Source organism: Dama dama, chromosome 26, assembly GCF_033118175.1.
Source record: "Dama dama isolate Ldn47 chromosome 26, ASM3311817v1, whole genome shotgun sequence".
Taxonomy (NCBI): Eukaryota; Metazoa; Chordata; class Mammalia; order Artiodactyla; family Cervidae; genus Dama; species Dama dama.
This window is the reverse complement of record NC_083706.1, coordinates 25944912-25959043: the sequence shown is the minus strand read 5'-3', so window position 1 is coordinate 25959043 and position 14132 is coordinate 25944912. Positions and strand designations below refer to the sequence as shown.

The 14132-nt window shown below is 39.6% G+C and overlaps 2 protein-coding genes and 1 pseudogene across 2 annotated transcripts; all 3 read left to right on the top strand.

Annotated features, from left to right (window-relative positions):
* Positions 1-455: 455 nt before the first annotated feature.
* Positions 456-1469, top strand: TAAR5 (trace amine associated receptor 5). Its single transcript, XM_061130387.1, has one exon. It carries the CDS (start codon positions 456-458, stop codon positions 1467-1469), a length of 1014 nt encoding a protein of 337 aa, XP_060986370.1.
* A 3727-nt stretch (positions 1470-5196) lies between these two features.
* LOC133047149 (trace amine-associated receptor 6-like) lies at positions 5197-6234 on the top strand (annotated as a pseudogene).
* A 4978-nt stretch (positions 6235-11212) lies between these two features.
* Positions 11213-14132, top strand: LOC133047063 (trace amine-associated receptor 7a-like). The gene is made up of 2 exons (XM_061130092.1): positions 11213-11269; positions 13065-14132. The coding sequence occupies exons 1-2, from the start codon at positions 11213-11215 to the stop codon at positions 14130-14132; spliced, it is 1125 nt and encodes a 374-aa protein (XP_060986075.1).

Here is a 14132-nt window from a genome sequence, read left to right as displayed (position 1 = left end):
CTTTTTCTTTGAGGAAATATGTACTTACATCCTTCTTCTCTTTCCTTAAGGATGTTGTCTCCAGTACTTTTTTTTTTTTTTTTTTTTTTTGTCTCCAGTACTTTTAAGAGTGCTTAGTCAGACAAACCAGGGCTAACAGAAGTAGCTCTTCTGGGACCTTGAGTCCCATGCTGTATTTGATTTTCAAGGCACAGTTGATTCAAATCTTCCTCTAGTTCTTCCTATAGATCTCACTTTCTAGTCATTTATCAGATAAATTTTGTTGTTGTTGTTGATTTTCAAGGCACAGTTGATTCAAATCTTCCCTAGTTCTTCCTGTAGATCTCACTAGTAGAAATCTACTCCTGTAGATCTCACTAGTCATTTATCAGATAAATTTTGTTGTTGTTGTTGTTCTTGTTGTTGTTGGGGACAGGCAACCCTTCCCAGAAAGAGAAGAGGAAGAGAAACCATAAATGAGTGTGGTCCTCAACCAAGATGCTGAAGAGCGCCCCGAGACATTCTGTTACCAGGTGAATGGGTCTTGCCCCAGGACAGTCCATCCCCTGGGCATCCGGCTCACCATCTACCTGTCCTGTGCGGCAGGCGTGCTGATCACAGTCCTAGGAAATTTGTTTGTGGTGTTCGCTGTGACCTACTTCAGAGCGCTTCACACTCCCACCAACCTCTTGCTGCTCTCGTTGGCCCTGGCCGACATGTCCCTGGGTCTGCTGGTGCTGCCCCTCAGCGCTGTCCGCTCCGTGGAGAGCTGCTGGTTCTTCGGAGACCCTCTCTGCCGCCTGCACACCTACCTGGACACCCTCTTCTGCCTCACCTCCATCTTCCATCTCTGTTTCATTTCCATCGACCGCCACTGTGCTATCTGTGAGCCCCTGCTCTATCCCTCTAAGTTCACGGTCAGGGTGGCCCTCGGGTACATTCTGGCAGGCTGGGGGGTGCCAGCAGCTTACACTGCCTTCTTGCTCTACACAGACGTGGCAGAGAGAGGGCTCCACCCGTGGCTGGCAGAGATGCCTTGTGTGGGCAGTTGCCAGCTGCTGTTCAATAAGTTTTGGGGCTGGCTAAACTTCCCTGTGTTCTTTTTCCCCTGCTTCATCATGATCAGCTTATACGTGAAGATCTTTGTGGTTGCAACCAGGCAGGCTCAGCAGATCAACAACTTAAGCAAAAGCCTGGCTGGAGCTGCCAAGCGTGAAAGAAAAGCTGCCAAGACCCTGGGCATCGCCGTGGGTGTGTACCTCTTGTGCTGGCTTCCCTTCACCATCGACACGATGGTAGACAGCCTCCTTAACTTCATCACGCCACCACTGGTCTTCGACACGTTTATCTGGCTTGCTTACTTCAACTCGGCCTGCAACCCCATCATCTATGTCTTTTCCTACCGGTGGTTCAGGAAGGCGCTGAAACTTCTCCTGAGTCGGGAGATCTTCTCACCACGGACTCCTGCAATTGATTTGTACCAAGACTGACTGAATGCAAGCTTGTTTTCAGTCACTAAGTCATGTCTGACTCTTTGTGACCCCATGAACTGCAGCACCCCAGGCCTCCCTGTCCTCTACTATCTCCCAGAGTTTGCTCAAACTCGTATTCATTGAGTCGGCGATGCCATCTAACCATCTAGGGATAGGGTTTTGCAAAAAGCAGGAGTGGAACTGTGAGGGTGGGCTGTGTCATGTTGGAAGTTTGTGGGCAGGCTTCCAGGGTTTGAGCAGTGGGGAAAAAGACAAACCTCTTATTCTGGGAAGATACAGCATTCTTCTCCTTCCATGTTTCTACAGAATGTAGGGAAAGGAGAGCGTGCCATCCTCTAAATGTTTATTGGATAATTCAAAACTCTGTGCAAATATTAATCTCCTCATTTATTACTTCCCTGAGACAATTAAGATGCAGAGGTGAGGGAAAGAAACCCAGAGGGCAGTTTTCTGAGATCCTGACCTGGTCCTGTAAGCTGGCAGCAGAGGACAATATCTTACTCCTCCCCTCATCAGTTTCCCCATCAAAAAAAATCAGGGGTTTATACTCTTCGCTCTCTAAGATGTCCTTAAGTTCAAATAATTGAGCTTTGTATAATTGAACTTTGGGAAATATTGTTTGCATCCTAATTTTGCATCACTTTTCATAATCAGATCAAGTGTTCAGACTGTCTCTTTTTAAAAATGGTCCCTTTAAAAATGCTGTCTCTCTGAAACCCAGTTGCTAAACAGGTCGATGATAAGTCAGGTTTGTTTCAATGCTCATTGAGTAAATGTATTATATTCTTGGGTGAATGTTTTCTTCTTTTTTCTTTAATAATTGAAAAATGAAAATGTGTGGCATGTTTGTAAATTAATGATGCTCCACATCTCATCATTTTAATATTTTCTCCTTTTAAAAAATCATACAAGTTAGACCTATTTTTCCAGAGACGCTGGTGTGTGGATTTTCTTCCAAAAAATAAGTTATTTATGCCACATGCTTGCTCAGAATTGAATCATTCTTTACAGGAGCTATTACTAGGAAGGATGTGTCTTTTAAGTACATATTGTTCCTGTTTTCTTCCTAAATCTTTTCCTACAGGTCTCTAGTCAGTCTAATTCCATATTTCTTAGTGACTTTTTCAGATTAATAATTACTTACTTGGAAAACTATTTGTAAATTAAATTTAAGTGTCTGGAGTACAGATATATAGATGATATACAGATGCAGATACAGACGGAGACATAGCAATCAATAAATAAAGAAGTAAAAGTCATATTTTGGCAATGAAGTTAGCTAAAATGGATTTATTTCTTTTAATTTTTGATGGAAGGATAACATTTATTGATCCCACTCTTTCATAATTAAAAAATACATTTGTTGTAAAAATATTTTCCAATATATTTTTAATGTTTTTATTCTATTTTTTAACAACAAAAGCATTTTGTATTGGGGTATAGCTGATCAGTGTATTAACAATATTAACAATAATGTATTAACAACACTGTATTAACAATGTTGTGATAGTTTCAGGTGAACAGTGAAGGGACTCAGCCATACACACACATGTATCCATTCTCCCTCAAATCCCCTTCTCATCCAGGCTGGCAAATAACATTGAGCAGAGTTCCATGTGCTATACAATAGGTTTTTGTTGGTTATCCATGTTCATGTACACACTGCTATATTCGATGTATTTTTTAACACTTAATACTTCTTTGAGAGTAATTATTTTTTCTTTTGCATTTAGCTCAAGCATTATGAGATAAATTACAAGTGAATTACAAATTCAAGTTATCTTAGTACTACAGTTTTAAAACTTTAAGGAGCTTGGAACACTGTGTCTTAGATGTAGCAATAAATATAATTTGCAAAGTATGTCAGTCATTATTTTTAAAAACACATTTTCCTCTTCCCTTCCTAGAATATATCCATACCCATTCCCAATCCATTAGGATTATAAAATAAGGATAATAATACTTCTGACTTCATTTTTTTTGCACATAACCATTTTATGACTTAATACATGTAAACCAAACCACTTATATATACTCTTTGCTGCTTGCTACCATTATAACGATGGCTGCATTAAAGTAACATGTCTTGCACACCTTAATCTATTCTCTGTGAGTCACAGAAGATACTTGTGGGTGTGTCTGGAATATCCATCATGTTTTAGGATGCACACATCTGTATGCCTACTGATTAAAAGTTATAAACTAAGGGCTGTGACTCAAATTCTAAGAAAACTGGTGTGAAGATGTACAGTAGGCTTTCTGAAGTTATATTCAGTTCAGGAAGTACGTGACTGTGATGAGAGAATTTGAAGAAGAACTTCAGACTATTTCCACATTTCCAGACAGATACGGGGTAATTAGTAAGAGACTAGGAGAGAAGGAGAGATGGAAGAAGGAAGATAAGAAAACACAAAACTGACCAAGTACTCTGACATAACTAAAATCTTGGAGTCCTGGCTGAATACACTAAAAAGGAAGGGATTTCAAAAGCAGAACTAGATTCCCTGATAAGTCTATAATTTCTTTAAAAGTGGAACCTTTTCCCACAGATAGAGGGAAAATCGATTATGGTACATTAGCTCTGAAATCTAAACAAGCCTAAGCAGCATACTACATCATGAGCCACACATGAATGGTCTGAAGCACATACAGAGGGTCACCAGACTCACAGATCTTGAGTGGATTATTATTCAAGCTGAGGGTACTGTGGACATCTTTTTTCCCATTATGAGAAATGTCTATCTCTACCAGATAGAACATACAAAGACAATCCCAATGTACTCACATGAAAACCAGGTCATCTGCTTAGCATCCTGGAATGCTGATGCAATTATGCGAGAAAAAGAGTGGGGGAAAAAATGCCTGCTATTGTTGCATTTAATCAAATAATCACAAAATCCTAGTTTGATAATATGGTGAATTATATTAATTGATTTCCTAATGTTAATGCAATTTCCATTCTTAGCATTGATTGAATCAAACGCATCACCTTTTTATATGTTGATATGTTTGGTTTACAAGCATTCTGTTTAGCATATTTGCATCTTTGTATACAAGTGAGATATCCTCTCATTTTCATTTTTCTGTCACCCCTGCTATGAGGCCATTCTACATCAAACAATACGTTTTCACTGGAGATTATTAAATATAAGTTTCTTCTCTCTGTTCACAGCTTGCACTACAGGGAGTCCACTGTAGATATTTTGATATGGGCTTTGGCTGTTTCCTGGGGTTTTTGTCATTAACTCCTCAGACGTTCTTGTGGGGGTGGGGGTAGTAAAGGTAACTAATAAATAACAAATCACATATATCTCACTAACTTTGACAATGAGGAATAAATCCAATATCCAGTCCAGGTAAAAAAAAATTTTTCATAAATTACAATGCAAGAAATGTATTGTGGCTAAAGCAAATTTGCCACAGACTTGCTTAAATTCTTATTGGATATGGAAAGTTGTTTTCAACAATATTCTAAAGAATAAAAATAAAAAAGTAATTATTAATAGTGGTATTTATTAAGAACTTAACTTGCATATATTATTATTTTATATGTTCTGAGCTTAAAATTAAAATAGATATATGACAGGGCATTATGATAATATCTGATAACTGTAACATGGGTATTTAGTGAAGAGATTCTTCTCTCTCTTCAGAAGATAGAAAACTGCTCTATTTTATGTAATTGGAAAAGGGCAGAACATCTCCAGATGTTAACAGCAGCGTCATGAATAGCAGTTCATCCACCCCCGCAGCTGTGCCGCTCTGCCAGGAGCACCTGAACGGATCCTGTGTGAAAACCCCCTACTCGCCCGCATCCCGGGTGATTCTGTACGCGGTGTACGGCTTTGGGGCTGTCCTGGCCGTGTTTGGGAACCTCCTGGTGATGACTGCCATCCTGCATTTCACGCAGCTGCACTCACCAACCAGTTTTCTCATCGCCTCTCTGGCCTGTGCAGACTTTCGAGTGGGAGTGACTGTGATGCCCTTCAGCATGGTCAGGTCCGTGGAGAGCTGCTGGTACTTTGGGTGAACTCTCTGCACTTTTCACACGTGTTGTGATGTGGCACTTTGTTACTCTTCTCTCTTCCACCTGTCCTTCGTCTCCATCGACAGGTCCATTGCTGTGACTGACCCCCTGGTCTCTCCCACCGAGTTCACGGTGTCTGTGTCAGGGGTCTGCATCAGCATCTCCCGGATCCTGCCCTCCTGTGCAGCAGAGCTGTGTTCCTCACAGGTGTTCACGAGAACCGGATAGAGGAATTAGTAAGTGCCCTCAGCTGCACTGGACCTTGTCAGCTTGTTATAAATCAATTTTGGATTTTGATAGACTTTCTATTATTTTTGTACCAACTTTTGTCATGATAATTCTGTATAGTAATATATTTCTTGTGGCTAGACAACAGGCTATAAAGATTGAACATATTCCTAGCTAAGTAGAAGGATTATCAGGCATATACAAAACCAGAGTGACTAAGACAGAAAAGCTGCTAAAACTCTAAGTATAGCATTTTTGGTGATAGCACTTTTGATCTCATGCTTACTGTATATGATTGATTTATTTATTGATTTTTTTTGGGGGGGTTATAACGCCTTCATATGTTTATGAGATATTTTGCTGGTTTGGTTTTATAGTTCTGCTCTAAATCCTTTGATTTATGCTTTATTTTACTCTTGGTTTAGGAAAGCAATAAAAGTTATCATAACAGGCCAAGTGTTAACAGACAGCTCATCAACCATTAACTTATTTTCTAAAGAGAGCTAATTTTCAAACCGAGGAATTTAATGATTTATTTGGAATTTCTCAGTAACCGTGGCATACAATACATTGCGTAAAAGTGTTCCATTCAGCTGAGGAGGAGAAACGATACCTCAATTTCAGCAGCATTACCTTCATGCTCTTACTTTTCTGATGAGTGAACATTTTTAATCATTTGACAGAAATATATTCAGTAAAAATATTTGACACAAGTTGATGTTTTCTTGTTTCCTCAAATCTGCAGGCTTCCTTGCTTCATTGTTAATGGTTTTCCTTTTCTGGGCCTCTCTTTCAGGCTGACCTTTCCTTCACTTTCAAAAGTTTCTTAGTTCCATGTCCCATGAAAATCTTGTGTTCCCTGTCTTTTTTTCTGAACTCAGTTAACTTTGTTCTCATTTTCAGAGGCTTGTATCTTGGGGAAAGGTCTTTTGGTCCTTGAGTCAAGTCAGGGACCTTAAGAGGTCCCTGAGTCATATGCATAAGCCATTTCGGACTCAGGGTTGGACTTATATCATTTGGGGATTTCTGTAAATGTGGGAATAGCCATGAACAGGTGGTGCTATTTCCACAAGAAAGATTATCTTTTTGTGATTATTTTTCTCATCTCATCAAGTGTGTTATTTTACCTTCCAGTTATGACAGGGCAATTTTTTTCTATAAACACTATCCAAAGTTTGTCCACTGTTTTCTTTTTAACTTCTTTTTAATATTGGACTACAGCCAGTTAACAATGTTGTGATAGTTTCAGGTTCACGGCAAAGTGACTTAGTCACACATATACATGTATTCATTCACCCCTGAAGTTCCCTCCCATCCAGGCTGCCATATGACATTGAGCAGAGTTCCCTGCACTATACATGTTCTTACATGTATAACTATAGTTCCATACACTATGTATGTTCTTATTGGTTATCCATTTAAAATAGAGCAGTGTGTATGTGTTGATCTCAAAAGATGTTTGCTTCTTTTAATTTAATAAAAATACATTTTGTGTGCATATTCCTAGTATATATTTTTCTTCCGTAATGAAAATAAAATGTAACAGTGTTGGTACATTTTAGGGTACAGTGTTGGTACATTTTAGGGTTGTTGTTGTTTAGTCTCTAAGTCGTGTCCAACTCTTTTGCGACCCCATAGACTGTAGCCTGACTGACTCCTCTATCAATGGAATTTTCCAGGCAAGAATACTAGAGCTTGGGTTGCCATTTCCTTCTCTAGGGAATCTTGCTGAACCAGGGTTCAAACTCACGCCCCCTCCTTGGCAGGCAGATTCTTTATCACTGAGCCACCTGGGAAGCCCAATATTTTGGGGACTACCTCTTAAAGTGATTAAAACATCTCAGGAATTATTATATCTTACTGTATTAAAGTAGTTTAATATTGTTTTGCAGCATGTCTTTAAAGCTTCCAAGGTGGCTCAGTGGTAAAGAATCCACCTGCCCAGGCAGAAGACTCAAGAGACATGATTTTCACCCCTGGGTTCCGAAGATCCCCCAGAGAAGGAAATGGCAATCCTCTCCAGTATTCTTGTCTGGAAAATCCCATGGACAGAGGAGCCTGGCAGGCTACAGTCCATGGGATTGCAAAGAGTTGGACATAACTGAGCATGAGCATGTCTTTAAGATTCCTCAACTCTTCCTTCACTAAAGATCATGTGCTGCATGGTGGGTCTTTATTAATACATTAAGCCTGATCCTGCTTTACTCAACCTCCACACTGATATCACACACTTGAGATCCATTCTCATATATATTCCTTGGGTTTCTGTCAACATAGATGGGCAGAATCCTACATGCTTCTGTTTGGAGTTGCATGTCTTCATGAGTCTCACTTCCTACCGTTCCTTTTGGGTCCTGCTAGGACTGGGTCCTGATGATGGGGAGAAGATGAGGACAGGTGTGAGGGGTCTCCCTGAGGAGGGTCCAGGTGCGTTGTTATGGCAATTACCTCAGAGGAGGACTCCACCGCTCCTTCAGACAAAGGAAGACTGAATGCATGAGGCAGTGAGGGGAGGGCTACTGCTTCTGCCAGAGAAGACTTGGCAGAATCAGAGGATGGAGGTAACCAGTTTCATTAGGACCTGCCTTAATGTCACCATCCTAATTTCGAGAATCCCTTTCCTTGCTAATCAATGCCAGACTTTTAGTGAAAGAGGCTCTAGAAATTTGAGAATTCTGTTTGCCTTGTAATTCGGGGCCCTACAGATTTCAGCTTGGAGTTTGGTTTTCAGAAACTCAGTTCTGTGACTCTAGGATATGAAGAGTTCTTTCAGAGCTTTCATCAAAGCTTTCAGGCCTCTTATAGAAATGTTAAGCTGGCACTTTAAAGCCTTTAAGCTAATTTCCCCCCCAAGTTCTTCAGAGCAGTTAAAAGAAACTAATCAACACAAGATACTGCTCATTTTTACCAAAATGTTTAAAGCAGCAAGAACCTTTGGCCACCCAGAGCCCTTTCTTCTGTAGGCACTTGATTACAGGTGTCTACAGATGCTAATTTGGATAAATGATTTTCCGTATTTGACCTGATTCTGTTCTCTTGATACTTGTTTCTAGCTGTGCTCCTTGTATTTTGTTTCTCTATTCTTTCTTTCTTTCTTTCTTTTTGCTAAAATAACACTTTTAGTTTCATTTTTTCCCCCTTTTGGCTTCCTAACCATGGAAAGACAAAATATGCATTTGGCTAGGTAGGCTCAATATTATTAAGATGTACAATCCTTCAATGTGAGGAAACCATAGCAATTTAAAGTTTAGATGCTTTGCAGCTATTTGCAAAGCATCTAAATTCATAAATCATTGTTGTGGTTGCTGTTGTCCAGTCATTAAATCATGTCCAACTCTTTGCAACCCCATGGACCACAGCACACCAGGCTTCCCTGTCCTTCACCATATCCTAGAGTTTGCTGAAACCCATGACCCATGGAGTCAGTGATGCCATCCAACCATCTCACCCTCTGTCACCCCCTCTCCTCCTGCCCTCAATCTTTCCCAGCATCAGGGTCTTTTCCAATGAGTCAGAAAACCATACATGATGTAATTAAATGGGGAAATGAGAAATTTTACTGTCCCAGTCAAATATTCCAGTGCCCCTCTTCATAATTGTTTTAAAGACTCAAATTTTATAACAATGAACACTGCTGGGGGGTTTTTTGGGTTTTTTTTTTTGTGTGTGTGTGTGGTTTTGTTTTTTTTTTCTTTTTTGACAAGGTGATTTTAAAAGTTTTATAAAAAATAAAGACATAAGATGGCCAAAACAATTTTGGAAAGGACAAAAAAGTAAAAGGTTTACACAACTTGGCTTTAAGATTTAAGGTAAAGTTTCAGTCAAGACAAAAGTGTATTGACCTAAATATAGAAATAGAGATCAACAGAATAGAAGAGAATCCAGAAATAAATCCGCACACATATGGTTGATTGATTTTTGACACAAGCAAATGTCATTCACTGGAGAAAGATAGTCATTTCAAGAAATGCTGCTGGAATTACTGAATATCCTTATACTACTACTCATTCTCCCAATAAATCTCAGACTCCTCCTCATAACATATTTAAAATTAATATGATGTGAGTCATAAAACACTAGGAGTAAAATTATAAAGATTCTAGAAGAAGCATAGAAGAAAATAGTTGTGACTATGTTAGACAATTTTCTTAGACTAGGAAAAAAAAAAAAACACTAGCCATTAAAAAAATAGTAAGTGGGACTTCATTAAAAATAAAACCTTCTAATCTTTAAAAGACACTCTCAGGAAACTGAAAAGTCAAATATTCAGAAGATATATGCCAAAAGAACTTGTGCCGGGAGCCATTATGGAAGGTCCCACCCATGACGAGGTCATGATAAAAAGACCTGACACGCAAGGCCATTCAGGATACAAGGGACCCTCCAGGCTGGCCCCAGCCTCTACCCCACCCTGTGTCCTCCCCCCTTTTCTGCTGTTGTTCTTGTTCTCTCTGTTGCAGATTCTTGTGTTGCCTGCCGAGAGCTCTTCTGCTCCTCTTTCACTGAATAAAGAACAAATTAAAACCCTAATTAATAAATCTCCTAGATGCTGGTACCCTATGAAGGGGCCAGGGATGAAGGAGATGCTTCAATTCAAACCCTTTTGCTGGCATTCTGGCTTGTTTGATAAATGTGTGCTCTCATTGCAAAAAATGCTCATGATTGTTCTAAACACCCTAAGCACAGTACGCTAACAAAAGAAACTATTAAGCATAGGTCCCTCCGCAGGGTGAGAAAAGCTCCACAAATAATAGTCACAAATGTGCCTAATAGAAAATACTTTAGATAGAGATTAGCTGGTGACTTCTTGCAGGTAGTTAACTTTTAGACTAAGAGCCTGTTTTGTGCCATATCTGCTGTTTTTGCAGTCCTTCGCATTTCTGTTCTGTAAAAATGTAATCCTATCTAGTTCCCATGGAGATGACGCCTATTAGAAAGAAAATAGATTAATTCCAAGAAAAACAGACGTTTCTTAAGTCACACCAGGTGCAAGCCATAAAATGTTAGCAGGCCTGAAGGCCAAATGATAAAGAAGACTCTTGTAAACGAGAAATATGTGGATAACATCCTGTTTCTGTTGACGGTCAAGTTGCTGTAATGTTTTGAGATAACCTGTGTGTAAGCAATATGCACTTCCCCCAAAAAAGATGTTGTTAAGGGCATAAAGGGGCAGTGCAAAAATAAACTTCAGACTCAGCGCCCGTGCTTTGCCTCACTGCGTCTCTCTCTCGCTGATGCCGTTCATCCTGAGGGTTCCCCTGGATCCTGCTGGGGCTGGACCCTAACAAACTTGTACCCAGTAAACTCAATAATAAGAAATTTTAGAACTCAAGTAAAAATAGGCAAAATTTTTAATGGACATGTCACCAAAAGTGGATACATTAATAGCCAATAATAACATGAACAGGTTCTCAGTACCACCATTCATAAAATTAAAAACATGAGATGTGACTATACACCATCTAGAATGGTTAAATTTAAAAACATGTCAATAGCAAGTGTTGAAGAAGACTTGAAGAACACTCATCGATTGCTAGTGGGAGTATAAAATGCTACAATTACTTTAGAAGATAGTTTGTATTTTCTTGTACAGTTAAACATATATTTCCCATTAGGGCCAGCAATTTACCTGAAAGAAATGAAACACATATCTATGCAAATAATTATATATGAGTGTTCTCAGCAACACCTAATAACAGCCCTAAAGTGAGCAAGAGTCCAAATGAACATCAAAATATATATGAATGAAACAGTTGTCGTATGTTCCTACAATAGATCACTCCTTAGCAAATAATTGGGAATGCATTCCTAATATACCCAATAAACAGATGGATATTGCACAGACAATGAACTGGGGCATTGGAAACAGTCTATTCGATACCTTGATTGCAGGGGTGGCTACATGGGTGGATACAGTTACCATAATTCCACAACCTGTTCACTTTAAAAGTGTGAAAGTTCCAAATATAAAATATACCTCAGATTCAGAAAGCTGATTTTGTAAAATGACTAGAAGTCACTCTTCAGAAAAAAATTCTTTTCAAGTCTAAGCTGACTTCTGTTCTAGAGCTCTACGAGGAGAATTTGTCAACAGTAAAATTCAGAGTATAATATAGGAATAGTCACATCCCCAAAATAGATTTTTCATATTATTTCTTTAATATATTCCTAACAGGTCCCATTTAGAAACAACAAAATCCCTCCCTCTCCAAGATAGAAACCTTAGCAGGAACTGCTTTTTAGGTGTACTTACTCTTCCTTCATGCATTTCTATGAGGAAACATTTTGGATTCTCCACGCTCAGTTTTCCAAATCAGAATTATTAAAACTAAACCTGAAACAGTCTAGATTTTAATATAATTCTGTATTTAATCTCTTTATAAAAACTAGAAATGTAAGAGCTTAAGAACTTCTTTGAAAGACTTCTAGTGACAAACAGGAATCAACAACCAGTAGCCCTTACAAAATGAAAATTGAGTCACCCATAATTAGTCAGAATAAACAACGTGGCTTTCAAATCTTGAGCAAGTTTTTAAGGAGACTATTCCCATTCCTATTTCATGAAAAGGTCAAATGTCATCAGGAAATTAGTAGGGCATAAAATTATTTTTAGCATAAACACAATCATGATTTAAAATTTTCCTTTCTTTCTACACCTTTCACTATGGGGATACATTCTTAAGTGCTTTGGGTATTGGAATCATTTGGCTCCTTTCCTAAGGGGATTGAGTGTTTTGGGCATTATCCTTGCTCTGATAAATTAGGAAAAGAGTCCTATAAAAAGTACCATTTGAACAAGCATCATAAAACAGCTTCTTGAAGACCAGCACTTCTCAGACATAAAGTACCAGGTAATGCGAAGGAATACATTTTTTTAACTTAAATAATTTAATGGTGAAAGTTAACTGTTTATGCATTTGGAAGTGAATTATTTTACAAGATGGTATGAATCACTTTCTAAACATGAAAATAAGGATTTGGGGACTTCGCTAGTGTTCTAGTGGTTATGAATCTGCCTTGCAATGCAGGAGATACGGGTTTGATCCCTCGTGGGAGAACTAAGATCCCACATGCTTCAGGGCAACTAAACCCATGCACTGCAAATGCTGAGTCCTCAGGCCACAACCAGAGAGTCCATGCACTGCGACAAAAGGTCCCACATGATGCAACCAAGACGCTTCACAGCAAGTAAATAAATATATTTATTAAAGAAGAAAATAAAGGCGGGCACTTGCAAAGATATGGAGACAGAATGTGCTGGCAATTACTAACATATTGTATTTCTCTTTTTTTTTTTTAAAGGACTTTGAAAACTGGAACGCCATCCTGGGCCACAGAGGGTGACAGATTTCCAGGTATCAAATCAGAGAATCATGTGCAGTGCGTCTCCTTCTGGGGCAGCCGTGCCGCTCTGCTACGAGCACCTGAACGGATCCTGTGTGAAAACCCCCTACTCGCCAGGTCCCCGCCTCATCCTCTACACGGTGTTCATCTTTGGATCTGCGCTGACTGTATTTGGAAATCTCCTGGTGATGATTGCAATTCTCCACTTCAAGCAGCTGCATTCTCCAACCAATTTCTTGATCGCCTCCCTGGCCTGTGCAGACTTCATGGTGGGAGTGACTGTGATGCCCTTCAGCACAGTGAGGTCCGTGGAGAGCTGCTGGTACTTTGGGCAGCGTTACTGTCAACTCCACTCTTGTTTCAATGGGTCATTCTGTTACGCTTCCATCTACCACTTGTGCTTTATCTCTCTGGACAGGTACATTGCCGTCTCCGACCCCCTGGTCTATCCAGCCAGGGTCACTGTGTCTGTTTCTGGCTTGTGTATTGCCTTCTCCTGGCTCTTTCCCATTATTTACACTTTTTCCCTTCTTGGCACAGGAGCAAATGCAGCTGGCCTGGAGGATCTAGTAAGTGCTCTCACCTGTGTGGGAGGCTGTCAAATTGCAGTGAATCAAAGTTGGGTATTGGTGAATTTTCTATTATTTTTCATTCCCACCCTTGTGATGGTAGTTCTGTACTCCAAGATTTTCCTCATTGCTAAACACCAGGCTGGACAAATTGAGAGTCTGAGCAATAAGACTGGGCGATGCTCAGACAGCTACCAAGACAGAGTGGCCAAGAGGGAGAGAAAGGCTGCAAGAACGCTGGGCGTCGCAGTGCTAGCGTTTCTGATCTCCTGGCTGCCTTACTTCCTGGATTCCATCATTGATGCCTTCTTAGGTTTCATCACTCCCACGTATGTTTATGAAATACTGGTTTGGATTGCTTATTATAACTCAGCTATGAACCCCTTGATTTATGCTCTCTTTTATCCCTGGTTTCGAAAAGCCATCAAACTCATCGTCACAGGCAAAGTCTTAAGAGAGAATTCCTCAACAATAAATTTGTTTTCTGAGTAG